This window comes from Carassius carassius, chromosome 6 (genome assembly GCF_963082965.1).
Source record: "Carassius carassius chromosome 6, fCarCar2.1, whole genome shotgun sequence".
Lineage (NCBI taxonomy): Eukaryota > Metazoa > Chordata > Actinopteri > Cypriniformes > Cyprinidae > Carassius > Carassius carassius.
The window spans coordinates 40,322,282-40,342,314 of record NC_081760.1 but is presented as its reverse complement, the minus strand read 5'-3'; the positions used below and the strand labels follow the sequence as shown (position 1 = coordinate 40,342,314).

Sequence of the window (20,033 nt, the reverse complement as noted above, 5' to 3'; positions counted from 1 at the left end):
CACCATCAAGTTAGGCACATCAACCATAACTCCTTCAAAAACAGCTAGAAGCCTTGGAGTTATGATTGATGATCAGCTGACTTTCTCAGACCACATTGCTAAAACTGTCTAGTCCTTCAGAAACTGTTTTTGCTTTATTCAACATTAAGAAGATCAAGCCCTTTCTTTGGGAACATGCTGCACAACTCCTTGTTCAAGCTCTTGTTCTGTCCAGGCTGGACTATTGCAATGCTCTCTTGGCAGGTCTTCCAGACAGCTCTATCAAAGCTTTACAATTAATCCAGAACGCGGCAGCAAGATTAATTTTTAATGAACTGAAAAGAATACACGTCAAACCTCTGTTTATCAATTTGCACTGGCTACCAATAGCTGCTCGCATAAAATTCAAGGCATTGATGTTTGCCTTCAAAACCACCACTGGCTCTGCTCCCATTTACCAAAATGTATTACTTCAGACTTATGTGTCCTCTAGAAGCTTGTGCTCTGCAAGTGAACATCACTTAATTTTGCCATCCCAAAGAAGCACAAAGTCACTTTTACGGTCTTTTAAATGAAATGTTCCCTCCTGGTGGAATGACCTCCCCAACTCAATCCGAGCAGCTGAGTCCTTAGCCATCTTCAAGAATCGACTTAAAACACATCTCTTCCATCTTGATTTCAACCTCTAACTTTAACACTAACTATTCTTATTCTATTCTTTAAAAAAAAAATCTCATTATCTTTCTTATCTTTTTGTATTCTGTTTTCTTTTCATTTATTATACAATTATAAAAAAAGACCTCTAACACTAGCTTGCTCTATTCTTTTTTTATTCTATCCGTTTTCTTTTTAATTTATTATATTATTTAAAAGCCCTTGCTTCATGTAGTGTGTTTAAGCTAACTGAGACTTGTTATAGCACTTGTATGTCATTGCTTTTTTGTTGTTTTTGATCGCTTCCATTGTCCTCATTTGTAAGTCGCTTTGGATAAAAGTGTCTGCTAAATGGATACATGTAAATGTAATATATGAATTAGCATGTTAATTGAATTAATTATAAGAACGAGCTCCACCTGTGCTAAACTGGTTGATTAATCTGAACAAGCTCCTCCCAAATGTTGTTAATAAAACAATTTAATGTAGATCTGCATCATTCACACACATGTTCAGTACGTCAGTATTAGTGTTTGACATACTTGAGTATCTGCAGTTTATAGTTTGGATCCTGCAGTTTGTGTTTGAGCAGCTGGACTCCTGATTGTCCTGGGTGATTGTAGCTCAGATCCAGCTCTCTCAGGTGTGAGGGGTTTGAACTCAGAACTGAAGACAAATAACCACAGCCTTCCTCTGTGACCATACAGCCAGACAACCTACAGACACACAGAGACACAGAGACATCATCTACAGACATACACAGTCAGATCATCTACAAACACACATTTTAACTAGTTGACTGTAAATTATCTCTGTTCTTAATACCTCAGTATCTGCAGCTGACAGTTTGGACTATTCAGTCCATCAGAAATAAACTGTACACCAGAGTCCTGCAGGTCATTGTTACTCAGATCCAGCTCTCTCAGGACACAGTTTGAGGATTGTAGAGCTGAAGACAATCTCTCACAACACTGAGCAGTGAGATTACAGCCAGCAAGACTGAGAGACAAGAACACACACCAACAGTCAGATCATCGACAGACACCGTCACATCATCTAGAGACACACACAGTCAGATCATCTACAGACACAGTCAGATAATCTACAGACACACACAGTCAGATCATCTACAGACACACACGGATCATCTACAAACACACAGACAGATCATCTACAAACACACAGACAGATCATCTACAGACACACAGACAGATCATCTACAAACACACAGACAGATCATCTACAGACACACACAGTCAGATCATCTATAGACACACAGTCAGATCATCTACAGACACACACAGTCAGATCATCTACAGACACACACAGTCAGATCATCTACAGACACACACAGAGACAGATCATCCACAGACACACACCGTCAGATCATCTACAGACACACACAGAGACAGATCATCCACAGACACACAGTCAGATCATCTACAGACACACACCGTCAGATCATCTACAGACACACAGTCAGATCATCTACAGACACACACAGTCAGATCATCTACACACACACACCGTCAGATCATCTACAGACACACACAGTCAGATCATCTACAGACACACACCGTCAGATCATCTACAGAAACACAGTCAGATCATCTACAGACACACACAGTCAGATCATCTACACACACACACATCGTCAGATCATCTACAGACACACACAGTCAGATCATGTACAGACACACACCGTCAGATCATCTACAGACACACAGTCAGATCATCTACAGACACACACAGTCAGATCATCTACACACACACACACACACCGTCAGATCATCTACAGACACACAGTCAGATCATCTACAGACACACAGTCAGATCATCTACAGACACACACAGACAGATCATCTACACACACACCGTCAGATCATCTACAGACACACACAGTCAGATCATCTACAGACACACACAGTCAGATCATCTACAGACACACACAGTCAGATCATCTACAGACACACAGATCATCTACAGACACACACAGTCAGATCATATACAGACACACAGTCAGATCATCTACAGACACACACAGACAGATCATCTACAGACACACACCGTCAGATCATCTACAGACCAGTGTTGGGCGATACGGCCATTTTTCAAATCGTCATATCGTCAGCCTGTGAGATCGACGATACACGATATTATCGTGCATGGGTGGAGCAAGAGAGAGACTCTTTGTTCTTGTAAATAATAGCAAAACTATTTGGTGTTTAAAAACGTGTGGGTGTGCGAGAGAGAGCCTATGGAATCACCAATAATCGAAAAAAAAATACTTTAAAACATACTGATTTAACTAACGTTAAATATAAAATATACTGTATTTAAGACAGCTAGTTCATAGCTGCTAGTTAATTCCTCGTGTTCCATCTGTTTCATTTCACAGATTTAAAGAGTAATCCGAGTCAAAGCATTACAACTTCAGTGACTACAAGCTCTAATCCTCTCTTGCGCGTTGAACGTGTGTGTGTGTGTGTGTGTGTGTGAAATGCAGTGCTGAAGTGAAATGGCTGGGAAGGTTCAATCAAAATAAAAATAATAATAGTTATTATTATTATAATCTAATACATTAATAGGAGAATGAGCCTAATATCGAGGGAAAACAAAGCCCAAATTCCCTTTATCATCCATCAAAATAAGAAAAAACAAAGACTATATTTCTGAGTTGCAGCAAAAGATAATTGAGCTTCACAAATTAGTGAAGTGGCTTTAAGAAAAGAGCTAGAGAGCAGTGAAAATGGCAATTTCCACCATCAGGGCAATAATTAAGAATTTCCTATCAACATAAAATGTTACGAAACTGCCTGGAAGAGGACGTGTGTCTATATCATCCTAATGCATGGTAAGAAGGAGAGTTTGAGTGTCTAAACACTCTCCAAGGGTCACAGCTGGAGAATTGCAGAATATAATTTAGTCTCGGCTTCAGAAAACCTTCTAAAAACAAAACAAAAAAACACAGAACTTAGATCATCACATGTTGTTTGGGAGGGTTTCAAGAAGAATTCTCCTAGCTCATCCAAAAAAAACTAAAGCATATTCATTTATCAGACACGACTGGAACTTCAAATGGGAATGGCTTCTATGGTCAGATGAAACTAAAAATGAGCTTTTTAGCAGCAAACACTCAAGATGGGTTTGGTGAACACAGAGATATAAAGTACCCCATGTGTACAATGAAATATACTGCTGTATTTTGATGCTGTGGGTCTATATTTCTGCTGGAGGTCCTGGACATCTTGTTTAGATACATGGCATCATGGATTCTTCTGCTATTCTGCTACAGCCATTCCAGTCCTCTGACCTGAACCCTATAGAAAATGAGAGGAGTGAACTGAAGAGAAGAAGCTGGCAATCTAAAGGGTCTGGAGTGATTCTGGATGAAGGAATGGTCTCTGATCTCTTGTCAGGTGTTCTCTAACCTCATCACGCATTATAGGAGAAAATTTAGACCTGTTAAACTGGCAAACGAAGATTTCACAAATTATTGAATAAAAGGGTGCCGTTAATTGTGGCCAATGTGTATTAGAGAAAAACATTTCATAATGATATTTCCCCCATTTTAAATTCTTATTATCCAATGAAAGTATACATTTTGTGATTTTTTAAAATAAAAGATCAAAAGGATTATCAATGCAGATGAATTTTCACAGCCTCTTTTGATCATATTTACCAAGGGTGTCCATATTTTTGGACATGACTGTAGACTGTGAAAACTATAGATACCTTATTTTTCGAACTATAAGTCGCACCTGAGTATAAGTCGCATCAGTCCAAAAATACGTCATGATGAGGAAAAAAACATATATAAGTCACACTGGACTATAAGTCGCATTTATGCGCTCTATGCTGCTCAGTGTAGACTACAGGAGCAAGCAGCTGCATAGAGCGCCCTCTCACGGCTGTAGACGGTAATGTTTTCTCTTGGTTCATTTCTCTTGGTTCATGTCAAATTAATTTTGATAAATAAGTCACACCTGACTATAAGTCACAAGACAAGCCAAACTATGAAAAAAAGTGTGACTTATAGTCCGGAAAATACAGTATATAGACAGACTAAAGTACTGGGATGATTTTGCGCAAACTATTGTTAACAGCGTTAACAAAGAATAACGTAACAACAGGAATACATCAACATTCCAAAATCAAAGGTTTATTGCCCTTAACTATTTTTAACATCAAGCAAATCCCGCACTTTATTTTCTCTTTCTTGCAAGTTTTTTATTTAGGAAATGCTGTGCTGCGTAAATATATAAAGTTTGGCAAGGCCAGTGTCCATGCAGGGAGCTAAAGCAGAGCTGAACACACACTAGGGCTGAAACAATTAGTTGACATTATCAACAATAAAAAATTGTCGACAAATATTTTTGTTTTGTCGAGTAGTCGTTTGATTTAATTTGACCTAATTTAGAGTCTGCAATAATGCGGTTTGACCAGTGTGGCGCTGTAGCGCAAGACTGTAATTCAGCCCTCCTCGATGCAATTCGAGAGAAGAAGAGATACAGTGCTTGCTCAGCGCTGCTTCAGAGAAACGCACTCGAGCCGAACCGAATGGTGTTTGGATGTGAGAAAATATATGACGCGCGCTTTCCTCTCAATAATGAAATACACAAAAACAACAAAATTATTATTATTATTATTATTATTATTATTATTAGGGGGAAGTCGTGGCCTAATGGTTAGAGAGTCGCAATCAAAGGGTTGTGAGTTCGAGTCTCGGGCCGGCAGGAATTTATTGGTGGGGGGAGTGCATGTACAGTGCTCTCAATACCATGACTTAGGTGTCCTTGAGGAAGGCATCGAACCCCCAACTGCTCCCCGGGCGCCGCAGCATAAATGGCTGCCCACTGCTCCGGGTGTGTGTTCACAGTGTGTGTGTGTGTGTGTTCACTGCTCTGTGTGTGTGCACTTCGGATGGGTTAAATGCAGAGCAGGAATTCTGAGTATGGGTCACCATACTTGGCTGAATGTCACGTCACTTTTTTTTTTTATTATCAATATTTAAAACAGTTGAGTACATTTTTTTTTTCAGGATTCTTTGAATATAAATATCCAGAGATCAGAATTGATCTGAAATAAAAAAGCTTTTGTAACATTATATGCTTTACCAATCAAAAGCTTGAGTCAATATAATTTTTATTTTTATTTTTTTATTGGGGTGTGGGGGATTACTGTAGAAATTAATACTTCTATTTATCAAAGATGCTTTAAATTGATACAGACATTTATAATGTTACAAAATATTTCTATTTCAGATAAATGCTGATCTTCTGAATTTTCTATTCATCAAAGATCCTGAAAAAAATTATATTCTGCTATTTTCAACATAATGATAATAATAATAGTAATAATAATAAATGTTTTTTGGAGCAGCAAATCAGTATATTAGAATAATTTCTGAAGGATCATGTGTGTCATGATCCCGTCTCTTTCTCTGTCTCCCACTGCTGATCACACACACACACTCTATTCACCAACACCTTTCATTACTGACAGCTGTTTTCACTTTCCATTAGGCTCATTCCCCCCCACCTTCCTTATCCCTTCTCATTATCTTGGCTTCTCTTAACCCTCTATTTCCCCGTCATGTTGTCAGATTGTTTGATGTCACAGATGCGTATTGACCTGAGTTTCTTTCACTTCTATCCTGTCCTATCCTGTCTTGTCGGTGTGTACTGTGACTGTGTCTGTTCCCCGAATAGTGAGGTCAAAATATAAATTTAATGTAGGATCTAGAAAAAAATCTTATCGTGATTAAACCAGAAACATGTAAAGTAAATGAACAAAAACAATTTTTAAAGTTTGGGCTCATAAATATTAGATCATTCACACCCAAAGCAGTTATTGTAAATGAAATGATCACAGATAATAGTTTTGATGTACTCTGCTTGACTGAAACCTGGATAAAACCAAAAGATTATTTTGGTCTAAATGAGTCTACTCCACCAAACTACTGTTATAAGCATGAGCCCCTTCAGACTGGTCAACAATATTGTAAGAAAGGCCACCCCTTGAAAGTGAACTCTTCCGAACCCTCCCTCCTGTGTTCGTGATTTGGACTGTTCCAAATATTTCCGCGGAGTGAGAACCAAGACAGTATAGAGGCTTTTATAGAGGTGTTTATAGTCAATGTTTCATAGTCAAATTAGTTAGAAGTGGCCCGTTTAAGGATTGTGTGGATACATGTGTGCGTGCAACTAATTGTAAGTACATTTACATAATTCATTGTATGATAAGTTCACAAGCGAGATTAATGACCGCTACCGCGGCATTCCGCCTAAATGTTTACATTGTTTATTATATTTGCACATTTCCTTGTAGACAAAATGTTATAATTCTCCTGTGTTTTTGTTTAATAGAATATTTAATTTTATTGCATATTAGGCTATAATACGTAGACTTGAAACGCATCTCAGGGAACATGTTCGGGCTTGTTCACCGGACGAGTTAGGCACGTGAGCTAGACGCACAGTGCAGTAGTGCGATCATTTAATAGAACTTTGAGTCGTATTTGTATATATATTATATTTAGATAATTTACAATGCTGTTACTTATGAGTATTCAAGTACTGCTATAAAGATCTGTTAATGTGTATTTAATAATTTATTCATATTTGTATACTGTTTTATATTTACAGAACCACACACATCTTTGCACAATAAATCACCCTGAAGTACATTCCTGGTGTGAGACCTAATGTTCTGACTGGACACCCTGTAGCCGTTCTATGAATCCGAACCTGAGTTAGACAAGAGTAGTTAGCAGTTTTTTCATGGTCCCTCGAGCCGGAGGTTGTGGATTGCTACAGACATGTCTCAACCAGAAAGAGAAGCCCCTGCTGTGCGGCCGAGGAGACGAGTTAACCCTCCAGCCTACTTCGAAGACTTTGAGCTCAGTGGACCTGGGTCTCATCAACAGCAATCACGGTCACTTATCTGCCAGGGAGTACTGGAGAATGAAACAGCAAGTGCTACAGGTCATTCCAGATCCACTTTACCAGTGAGCCAAGCATCAGAACATCAGAGTGGATACTGACTGACCAATGGGACTGCACTTCTGAGAAGCTGAGAGAGGAGAATGCAGCATTGCAAAGGCAAGTGAAACAGCTGCCAGAGCTTACAGCCATGTTAAAGGAGATGAAGAGGGAGAACGCAGCCTTGCAACGACAATCCAGCCAGCTCCCTGAGATCATTTCAGAATTCCAAGAGATGCGTCAACAGAATGCTGCATTATAGCATGAGCTTCAAAGCTTGAAATCGAAGCAGAGCTCTCCATCCGAGTCGGTCACTCCACAAATGCCATCACCACGCTCTCACTCTCCAGCAGTTAACTTTCAGACTCCACAGCCATACCGCTCAATATCAGTTCCACGCAGCAGGTTGCCACCATCTGCCACTAAGAGACTGCCACACCCAGCTGTGCCAGAGGAAAGCTCAGAGCTGACTGAAGATCTGAGAAACATGAACATTTCTTCCTCCCCTCATGAGAGACCCTCCTTTACAGCACATTATAGTGACTCAGCTCAGTTCAGGTATCCCAACACTTCCCCATACTCCCAGCCACCTCAGCTGCCTGAGTCCGTGGTCCCATCACAGGAAAGGAGGAGGCCAGCCCATGCAGAATACAGCTCAGATCATTTCTTACCCTCATGTACCCAAGAGAAAATCTACAGAGGTCCAGCCCCTACCATCCCCTGCCTAACGTCTTCTGACCCTAGGGAGTTTTCAAGACTGAGAATTGCTTTAGAGAACATCCTGCCTGACGATGCCACAGAACGTTTCAAATTTCAAATCCTCATAGACCATCTGATACTGGAGGAGGTCCTCCTTGTGGCAGACTCTTACAGCAACTCCAGATTTCCCTTCACCGACACCATGAAAGCTCTGCATAAGATGTATGGTCAACCCCACCAATTAGCCCTGCAACGAATCGCTGAGCTGATGGATGGAGCTAATATATGTAGTGGAGATATAAAGGCCTTCAGGATGTTCGGACTGCAGGTGCGTTCGCTTGTCAGTATGTTGCAGCAGCTTGGCCACAAAGGTACTGTAGAGCTGGAATGTGGATCACATGTGTCTTGACTCCTGAGTAAACTGCCACATGACCTCAGATCAAGTTTCAAGCAGTACACCCACCCTTTGCAAGTCTCTATTCCTACTTTGCTGGACGTGGCTGATTGGTTGGAATATGAGCTTCAAGTACAGGAAGACAATAGCCAGTACGCTTGTTATACAAGACAGGAATCTTCAGTGCGTGGCAGAGAGGTGAGAAGAGAGTCTAAGCAGCTTCGCAGACCAACCACCATTGTACTTGGTACCGACAAGTCACATTCCACATCAATGTCGTCAGCCACATCTAAACCAGCTTCAGTCAGAGAAGAGAAGGTGAGAGCTTATTGTCCATACTGTGATAATAATAAACACTATCTGAATGGCTGTGACAACTTCAAGCTTCTAAGCAAAGACCTGAAGATAGACTGGATAAAGACAAAGAACCGATGCTGGCGTTGTGGTCGTGGACATCAAGCAACACTAAAGTATTTCTGCCCAACCTGCAACAAGAAGCACCTTATGGTACTACATGATGTCAATGACCAGGTCAAGACATCTCAGCCAAGTGAAGCTCCTTCCAGTGCAGTTTTATATGTTGACCGACCAACCTCCGGAATTAAAGTACTGCTCAAAGTGACTAAGGTTCTGATCAAGAATGGCAACGTGGCAATGGAGGCTTACGCCATATTAGATGATGGATCAGAGCGGACCATCATTCTGCATGATGCAGTGCAGAAATTAAGACTTGTGGGGGAGCCAGAGGACCTTGTACTTCGTACAGTGAGACAGGATACCCAGGTCATTCACGGGGCGGCAGTGACTTTTACTGTGTCCCAAACTGTTAACCCCAGCAAAGCTTACAAGATCCGTAATGCCTTCACAGCCAAAGCACTCGGTCTGGCAGAACATACACACCCAGTTAGTGTCCTGCAACAGAAATTTAAGCATCTTGAAGGGTTACCTCTACAACAGCTGGACAAGGTACATCCTGTTCTACTCATTGACTCTGATTGCCCCCTTCTCCTCACACCCATAGAACCAGTCCAGCTGGGGCCCCCTGGTGGGCCAGCAGCAGTAAGAACACGTCTGGGATGGACACTGCAGGGTCCAACTGAAGAATTGAGCAGTCATCTTTCCCCTGATCAATGATTCTTCACCTCACTGCGGCCTGTCAATGACCTTTATGCAAATGTGGAGAGACTGTGGCAAATGGATGTTCTACCCTACCAGAGTGAAAAGGTAATTACCAGGTCACGCCAGGACAAAGAGTCCATTCAGCTTCAGCAAGAGAACACGGTGAGAGTGGATGTTAATGGTATCCAGCGATACGCTACTCCTCTGCTCTGTGTCAAGAACATACCCCGCCTCTGTGCACCAAAGGAAGCTGTCCTGCCACAGTTGAGAGGAATCGAGAAACGGCTGGAAAGGGACCCTGTTCTAACTGCAGCATACCAAGGGGAGCTTGCCAAGCTAGTGCAAGCTGGTTATGTTGTCAAACTTAGTCAGGAGCAAGTGGACAGAACAAAGGAAGCCTGGTACATCCCGCACCACATGGTGCAGCATAATGGGAAGAACAGGGTGGTCTTTAACTGTTCATTCTCATATCAAGGGCACAACCTGAACGAGCTACTGTTACCTGGTCCAACACTTGGTCCATCTCTCCTGGCAGTCTTTCTGCGTTTCCGGGAGCACTCTGTTGCCATAAGTAGTGACATCCGCGGCATGTTCAATCAGGTACGCCTCTTGCCACAAGATAAACCTCTGCTGAGATACATCTGGAGAGACATGCAAAGAGACAGAATCCCAGATGTCTATGAATGGCAGGTACTGCCTTTCGGGACCACTTTCAGTCCGTGTTGTGCCTCGTTTGCTTTACAGAAGCACGTTCTAGATCACAGCCAACCTGGAAAGGACACACAAGTTTCAGTGGAGAAGTCATTCTATGTGGACAATTGCCTCCAGAGCTTCGCTTCCCGTGACATGGCCAAGAATCTTGTAGACAAACTCTGTGTCCTTCTAGCATCTGGCGGCTTTGAGTTACGACAGGGGGCTAGTAATGACCCTTCAGTTATCAGCCATCTGCCAGCTGACATTCAGTCACCGAGTAGCATCCTCTGGCTCAGCGAAGGCCACCAAGAAGCTCAGGAATCAACATTTGACCTGCACTGGAATTGCCAATCAGATACCCTCTCTTACAAAAGACCCAAACCAGACAGTGAAGTGCCCACAATGCGAAGCATCTACCAGATCCTTGCCAGCCAGTATGTTCCACTTGGCTATATTGTACCCTTCACCACTCGAGCCAAGGTGATAGTGCAGAGGTTGTGGGACAAACAAAGGGAGTGGGATGACCCAAGGCTGCCAGAGGACCTATTAGACTCTTGGAAACACTGGGACAGTGAATTGGAAGATCTGCAGAATATCAGTTTGCCCAGATGTTACTGCAGCAAGGAACTAGACTGCTCTAGCAGTATTAGGCAACTTCACATCTTTTGTGATGCCTCAGAGAAGGCGTATGGATCAGTGGCTTACTTAAGAACAGAGAACCCTCAAGGTAAAGTGGAGGTGGCCTTTGTAACAGCTAGGTCTCGTGTTGCTCCCAAGAAACAGCAGAGCATCCCTCGTCTTGAGCTGTGTGCAGCACTCACAGGTGCACAGCTTGCTAAAGTCCTGAAGGCAGAGCTAACGTTACCACTCAGTAGTGTCACACTGTGGTCTGATTCCACCACAGTGCTAATTTGGCTTTTATCCGATTCCTGTCGCTTTAAGGTGTTTGTGGGGACCAGAGTGGCAGAAGTACAGGACTTGACTGAATCTGACACCTGGCTTTATGTACAGTCATCCGACAACACAGCAGATGCAATTACAAGAGGAAAGTCTCCCTCTGATCTCAACAAAGACAGCAGATGGAACCAAGGTCCAGAATTCCTCAGACAAACAACAGACAGCTGCCCAAAAATGCCACCATTAGCTCACATAAGTCAAGATGGTGAGCTGAAAAGGTCAACTTTCTGTGGACTGTTAACCACTGCTCTGTCACTGCCGGATCTCATCAATTTTGCACATTCACAGACTACTTAAAAGCTCTTATACAACCATCAGCAGAAAGCTCTCCCTCCATTGTAACTGCAGAAGACTATATAGAAGCTGAGCTCTCAGCCCTCCGACAGATCCAGGCAGAATCATTCCCAGACGAGATATTGCACTTGAAATCTGGTAAACCTCTACCAAGCAATAGTCGACTGCTTTGCCTAGCCCCAGAACTAGATATCAGAACCATTCTTATTCGGGTTGGTGGTCGCCTATGACAAATCAGTCAACTAGACGAGGATACCATTCACCCCATTGTCCTTGATCCACGCTCACCAAACTAATTATCAAAGACTACGATGACTGTTTGCATCACCCTGGACCAGAAAGGGTGTTTGCGGAGCTCAGGAGAAAATACTGGGTATTAAGAGGACGAGCAGCAGTCAAACATCACCAACGCCAATGCGCTAAATGCCAAAAATGGCGGGCTAAACCGCATCCCCCAAGGATGCCAGACCTCCCACCTGCCAGGTTAAGAATTCACCAGCCAGTTTTCTATTCAACAGGTATAGATTGCTTTGGTCCCTATCTCATAAAGTTTGGACGCCGAAATGAGAAGCGTTGGGGGATCATCTTCAAGTGTATGACCACCCGTGCAGTGCATATTGATCTCCTCACAAGTATGGACAGTGACTCATTCCTAATGGCCCTCCGTCGCTTCATTGCTCGACGAGGGAAACCCTTTGAAATCCTGTCAGATCAGGGAACGAATTTCAAAGGTGGTGAAAGGGAACTTCGGGATGCCTACACTGCTCTTCAACCTGAGCTCCAAGCTCAACTGGCAAGCCAGCAAATTAGGTTTACATTCAATCCACCTAATGCCCCACATTTTGGTGGATGCTGGAAGCGGGAAAATCGATCCTTGAAAACAGCCCTGCAAGTGACACACGGAGCACAGACAGTCACTGAAGAAGTATTGCGGACTGTTCTCATTGAAATAGAGGGGATCCTTAATGCCAAACCTCTTGGTTACACATCTTCAGACATTGCTGACCCTGACCCAATTACACTCAACATCCTGCTGATGGGGCAGCGGGATGCCTCACTTCCCCAAGTGACATACCAGGATTCTGAGCTTCTGAGTCGACGGAAATGGAGGCATAGTCAGCTGTTAGCTGATCACTTTTGGAGGCAATTCATCCATAACTACCTACCCAGCCTTCAAACCAGACAGAAATGAATGTCAGAAACAGAGAACCTACAGATAGGTGAAACTGTTATGATTGTGGATCCACAGCTACCTCGTGCACTTTGGTCTGTAGGAAGGATTGTTCAAGTTTTCCCTTGGAAGGATAACAGAGTCAGATCAGCTGAGATCAAAGTGAAAGACAGAACTTACCTAAGGCCAGTGACCAAGATAATCTGCCTATCTCCTTTGACTGAATGACATTCCAAAATTTAGTAAGGCCCTTCTTGTTCAAATTCACCTTGTGAATTTGGGGGCGGCTGTAAGAAAGGCCACCCTTGAAAGTGAACTCTTCCGAACCTTCCCTCCTGTGTTCGTGCACAATAAATCACCCTGAAGTACATTCCTGGTGTGAGACCTAATGTTCTGACCGGACACTCTGTAGCCGTTCTATGAATCCGAACCTGAGTTAGACAAGAGTAGTCAGCAGTTTTTTCAAATATATAGTGATATTCTCAATGTTACCCAGAAAACAGGATACAGGTTTAACTCATTTGAAATACTTTTGCTTAATATAACACTGTCAGACATGCAAAAGAAATCTAATGTATCTCTCGCTCTGGCTACTGTGTATAGACCACCAGGGCCGTATACAGAATTCGTAAAAGAATTTGCAGATTTCCTCTCAGACCTTCTGGTTACAGTTGAAAAGGGGCTAATCATGGGAGATTTTAATATTCACGTTGATAATACAAATGATGCATTAGGACTTGCGTTTACTGACCTAATAAACTCTTTTGGAGTCAAGCAAAATGTCACCGGGCCCACTCATCATTTTAATCATACACTAGATTTAATTATATCGCATGGAATCGATCTTACTGATATAGATATCGTACCTCAAAGTGATGATGTTACAGACCATGTCCTTGTATCGTGCATGCTGCATATCACTGATATTAACTATATGTCTCAGCGTTACCGTCTGGGCAGAACTATTGTTCCAGTCACCAAAGACAGATTCGCAAATAACCTGCCTGATCTATCTCAACTGCTATTTGTACCCAAAAATACACATGAATTAGACGAAATCACTGACAACATGGGCACTATTTTCTCCAATACATTAGAAGCTGTTGCCCCCATCAAATTGAAAAAGGTTAGAGAAAAAAGTACTGTGCCATTGTATAACAGTAATACTCACTCTCTCAAGAAAGAAACTGGTAGTCCTGAACGCAAATGGAGAAAAACTAACTTGTAAGTTTTTAGAATTGCATGGAAAAACAGTATGTCCAGCTATAGACAGGCTCTGAAAACTGCTAGGGCAGAGCATATACACAAACTCATATAAAATAACCAAAACAATCTAAGGTTTTTATTTAGCACAGTGGCTAAATTAACAAATTACCAGACGCCACCTGATTCAAATATTCCACCAACTTTTAATATTAATGACTTTATGAATTTCTTCACTGATAAAATATATAACATTAGAAATACAATAGGAATGTAGATTCCACAGCGTCTAACACTTCAGTTTCATCCATCACACCCAAAGATAAACAAATATAGGACAGGAAGAGCTAAATAAACTTATCACTGTATCTAAACCAACAACATGTTTATTAGATCCTGTTCCCACTAAATTACTGAAAGAGTTTTACCTGTAATAGAAGAACAGCTTCTCAATATGTTTAACTCATCGTTATCTTTAGGTCATTTCCCAAAACCATTCAAGCTGGCGGTTATTAATCCTCTTATTAAGAAACCAAAACTAGATCCTAGTGAACAGGCAAATTATAGGCCTATTTCAAATCTTCCATTTATGTCTAAAATTTTAGAAAAAGTTGTGTCTGCTCAATTGAGCACCTTCTTGAGCAAAAATGATATATATGAAGAATTTCAGTCAGGTTTCAGGTCCCACCATAGCACAGAAACTGCACTTGTTAAAATTAAAAATGACCTGCTTCTTACGTCAGATCAAGGCTGCATCTCATTTCTAGTTTTACTTGATCTTAGTGCTGCGTTCGACACCATAGATCATGACATAATCATAGATCAATTACAAAACTATACAGGTATTCAAGGGCAGGCTCTAAGATGGTTTAGATCCTACCTGTCCAATCGCTACCATTTTGTTTATTTAAATGGGGAGTCATATCATTTATCACCAGTAAAATATGGAGTGCCACAAGGATCCATCCTAGGTCCCCTTCTATTTTCAATATACATGTTGCCCCTTGGTAATATTATTAGAAAATACGGAATTAGCTTCCACTGTTATGCTGATGATACTCAGCTATATATCTCAATGAGACCAGATGAAACTTCTAAATTATCTAAGCTAACAGAGTGTGTTAAAAATGTAAAACATTGGATGACCAATAATTTTCTCCAATTAAATTCGGATAAGACAGAGATATTAATTATTGGACCAAAAAACACTACACAGAATCTTGTAGATTACAATCTGCAACTATACGGATGTACTGTTACTTCCTCTACAGTCAAAAATCTGGGTGTTATATTAGACAGCAACTTGTCTTTTGAAAATCATATTTCCCATGTTACAAAAACTGCATTATTCCATCTTAGAAACATTGCCAAGCTACGAAACATGTTATCTGTTTCTGATGCAGAAAAGCTAGTTCATGCATTTATGACGTCTAGACTGGACTATTGTAATGCACTTCTAGGTGGTTGTCCTGCTTCTTCGATAAACAAGCCACAGGTAATCCAAAATGCAGCAGCTAGAGTCCTTACCAGGTCAAGAAAATGTGATCATATTAACAAAATTTTACAGTCTCTGCACTGGCTACCTATTAAGTTCCGTATCAGTTACAAATTATCATTACTTACCTATAAGGCCCTAAATGGTTTAGCTCCTGTGTACCTTACTAGCCTTCTACCACGTTACAATCCATCACGCTCCCTAAGGTCACAAAACGCTGGACTTTTGGTAGCTTCTAGGATAGCAAAGTCCTCTAAAGGAGCTAGAGCTTTTTCACATTTGGCTCCCAAACTCTGGAATAGCCTTCGTGATAATGTTCAGGGTTCAGACACACTCTCTCTGTTTAAATCTAGATTAAAAATGCATCTCGAGCATTCAAATAATGTATCTTAAATTGTGAGTGTAGTTGCATCTGATCAAATGTGCATTTTTATTCTTTAGCTTGGGTTAAACTAATACATTTTACTTTGTTGGATCAGCAGCTATGCTAATGATGTCTCTATTTGTTTCTATGTTTTGCCATGGGATTTACATCCTGTGGTAAGTAGGATTTACACAAGCTCCAGTCTGGATCCAGAACACCTGAGAAGAGATGATGCTGACCCTCAGAGGACCTCAGATGATGCTAACCCCGAATCAACAAACAGAGCTAACGAATATTGCTAAAAGTGTGACTGCATCATATAATAATTATTAATTATTAATAATATTAATAATGTTCATTGTCTGGCTGACTACGTCTTGTATATATTTTTCTAAAAATCCTGTCATACATGCACAAACTGACAGTCACAACTTATAAGCTATTACTAAATATTGTAGAAACATACTTTTCTGTAAAGTTGCTTTGTAACGATTTGTATTGTAAAAAGCGCTATACAAATAAACTTGAATTGAATAGAAAAACTTGAATTGTACTACGGTATAACTTCCACTGCTGGAATTACTCTGTGCTCGTCATTGTACATCCACAGAACCTTGCCTGCTAAAGACTGCAACAGATTACTTGCTGGGTGCTCTCCAACATTCTGCCTCTTCGTGAGCTACAAGTGCCTCAGCCTCACCAGTCTTCTGGTCACCCCTGCCACTGAGGTGCTTTGTGTTCACGTTATTATACCAAGTCCACTGGTTTCTTCAGTTCGCCGTTCTTTATTGATACTTCAGTTTGGATTACCTGTGGTCAGACTTTTTGATTCTGTTAAAGAACTATAATTGTCAATCTCGCTTTTGAGTCCTCTCTACCTGACCACAGAACAATCTGACCAAGACATGGACTCAGCTAGTGGCAGCCCATTCCAGACTGCCGTGGAACACCAGGGTGTCCTTCTAGGCAAGCATGAGGAGGACATATCCGCCGGCAGACACGCCAACGAGATGCTGGCCGCTCAGATGTTCGAGCTTTCCTGCCAGGTCCACAATATGTGCCTACAGTGTTCCACCTCGCATGTTCCTCCTGTCCCGCCGGAGTCTATTCAGGTGAGCCAAAACAATGTCGCTCTTTCCTTACCCTTACCCAATGCGAGGTGGTGTTTTCCCTACAGCCCATGATGTATGCAAAGGAGCAAGCCAAGGTCGCCTACGTTCTCTCCCTTCTCACTGGCCGGGCTCGAGAATGGGGAATGGCTAACTGGGAGGCGGAGACAGATTGCATCTCCAGCTTTGCGCTTTTCAAGGAGGAGATGATCTGAGTCTTCGACCGATCAGCCTACGGTGAGGAGGCTTCTCGACTGCTTTCCGCTCTCTGTAATCTACCTAGAGTACAGAAGGAGACTATTCCATTGACTCTTACCATTTCTGGTAATCACAGAGGGACTTCGATCTCCTTACACTCCTGTTGTTTTAGGCAATCCTTGGCTAAAGCTCCATAATCCTCACATTGATTGGGCTAAAGGATCCATTTTGTCTTGGAAAGTTGTCATGTCATGTTGAGTGTTTAGTCTCTGCTGTTCCCCCTGTGTCTTCTGTTTCTGTTTTTCAGGAGGAAGCCGGGGAATTGTCTGGAGTACCGGAGGAATATCACGATATGTGAGGGGTTTTCAGTCATTCCCGAGCCATGTCTCTTCCCCCCTATTACCACCTTTAACACGTCCCTCTCACACTTTGAGTATAAGGTTCTTCCCTTCGGATTGGTCAACGCCCCCGCCGTTTTTCAGGCTTTTGTTAATGACGTCCTTCAGGATATGCTCAACTTATTCGTCTTTGTCATCTCGATGACATATTAATTTTCTCACCTTCTCTCCAAGTCCACGTACAACACGTTCGCCACATCCTCCAATGCTTGCTTAAGAATCGACTATTTGTCAAGGCTGAGAAATGCTCCTTTCACATGTCCTCGGTAACGTTTCTGGGCTCGGTCATCTCTGAAGAGGGGATCAGTATGGATCCAGCTAAGGTCCAGGTGGTTGCCGACTGGCCCGTCCCTGACTCTCATGTCGCTTTCTCGGATTTGCTAATTTCTATCGTTGTTTTATACGCAATTTTAGCCAAGTGGTCGCTCACAATGTGACTGGAGTAATGATGCAAAAAATTCAGCCTTGAAATCACAGGAATAAATTACATTTTAAAATATATTCAAATAAAATGAAGTTATTTTAAATAGTAAAAAATCTTTCAAAATATTACTGTGTTTGCTCTACTTTGGATCAAATACATGTAGGCTTGATGAGCAGAAGAAACTTCTTTAAAAACAATGTTACTGTTAAAAAATGTTTGACTGGTAGTGTATATTGTGAATAATTTTTTTATCCAAAAATAAAACATCCAATCACTTACCTTTATTTTGTTTTTTATCCATATCATATACTTACGAAAGGAGATGTTAGGCAGAATGACGAGTCATTCAGTTAAATTTCATATAGTAATTAAATGGTAAATAAGGTTTCTCTGTCATCTCATTTTGTGTGTCAAATATATTTATTTGTATAAATTAATTGTATAATAATTGATTGTAATTAAATAATATTTAATTACAGTATTTTAACAAATTGCAAGAGCTCAATAATCAATCAAATTATATTAATTAATCAGTGAAAAAAATTGACGATTAGTCGATTAATCATTCTAATAATCGTTAGATTATTTGATTATCAAAATAATCGTTTGTTGCAGCCCTAACACACACTGTCCTTCTGCCGCACGCCGATGCAACTCAGAAAATACGGCTCTTCTTTAAGGTCATTCTTAAAGTACCGGTAACATGAGGAATCATACTGTTTTCTAAAGCAGGGTATCGCGATACATTTTTAGTATCAGTATATCGTGCAACACTAATACAGACATACACACACACACACACACACACACACACACACACACACACACACACAAACAGTCAGATCATCTACACACACACACACACACACAGTCAGATTATCTACACACAGACACAAACACACACACACACACACACACACACACACAGTCAGATTATCTACACACAAACACAGACACACGCACACACACACACAAACACACAATCAGTCAGATCATCTACACACACACACACACACACACAGTCAGATTATCTACACACAAACACAAACAGTCAGATCATCTACAGACACACACACACACACACACAGTCAGATCATCTACACACACACACACACACACACACACACATAGTCAGATCATCTACAGACACACACACACACACACACAGTCAGATCATCTACACACACACACACACACACACACACACATAGTCAGATCATCTACACACACACACACACACACACACACACACACACACACAGTCAGATCATCTATACACACACACACACACACACACACACACACACACACTGTGATCAGTTGACTGTAAATTATCTCTTATATGTTCTTAATACCTCAGTATCTGCAGCTGACAGTTTGGACTCTTCAGTCCATCAGAAATAAACTTTACACCAGAGTCCTGCAGGTCATTGTTCCTCAGATCCAGCTCTCTCAGGACACAGTTTGAGGATTGTAGAGCTGAAGACAATCTCTCACAACACTGAGCAGTGAGATTACAGCCAGAAAATCTAGAAGAGATTAAATATAATTTAAGAAATAACAAAACAATAAAGACATTTACAGAGTGTTGTGAGTTTTCTGTCCTCAGGGAACGGAGGATGACATAATCTGAACACTGAATCACAATATGATGTTTTATAATCTTTCAGATTGATTCATATCTGAGATCAGATGAGCTCCTGACTGTTTATTCAACTCATCAATATTTAACATTCTGCTAAATGTAGCAATGTTTTCTGGAGGTATAAAAATAAAAGTTTTGAGAGACTCCAGACAGTTGAATTAAATCCTTCCTGCTGTATTGTTAATGTGATCAATATTTGTCGTTTCTCTTTATTTGCTGCTTCAGCTGCATTAGTTTGAGTCAGTGGTGTTCAC

General features: G+C 41.2%; 2 protein-coding genes across 3 annotated transcripts in view; both read right to left on the bottom strand.

The window, feature by feature from the left end:
- The window catches only part of LOC132142890 (NACHT, LRR and PYD domains-containing protein 3-like), a 135,866-nt gene that overhangs the window by 53,925 nt on the left and 61,908 nt on the right, over positions 1-20,033 (bottom strand). The gene's annotated exons all lie outside the window — the stretch shown is intronic.
- Positions 1-20,033, bottom strand: part of LOC132142900 (NACHT, LRR and PYD domains-containing protein 12-like) — a 33,223-nt gene that overhangs the window by 6,643 nt on the left and 6,547 nt on the right. The window contains exons 3-5 of one of the 2 annotated variants that reach the window (XM_059553097.1): positions 19,490-19,663; positions 1,459-1,632; positions 1,176-1,349 (exon numbers count right to left, since the gene is read on the bottom strand). In XM_059553097.1, coding sequence (XP_059409080.1) covers positions 1,176-1,349; positions 1,459-1,632; positions 19,490-19,663 — 522 coding nt within the window. The remainder of the gene's footprint in view (positions 1-1,175; positions 1,350-1,458; positions 1,633-19,489; positions 19,664-20,033) is intronic. The other variant, XM_059553095.1, reaches the window with a different exon arrangement.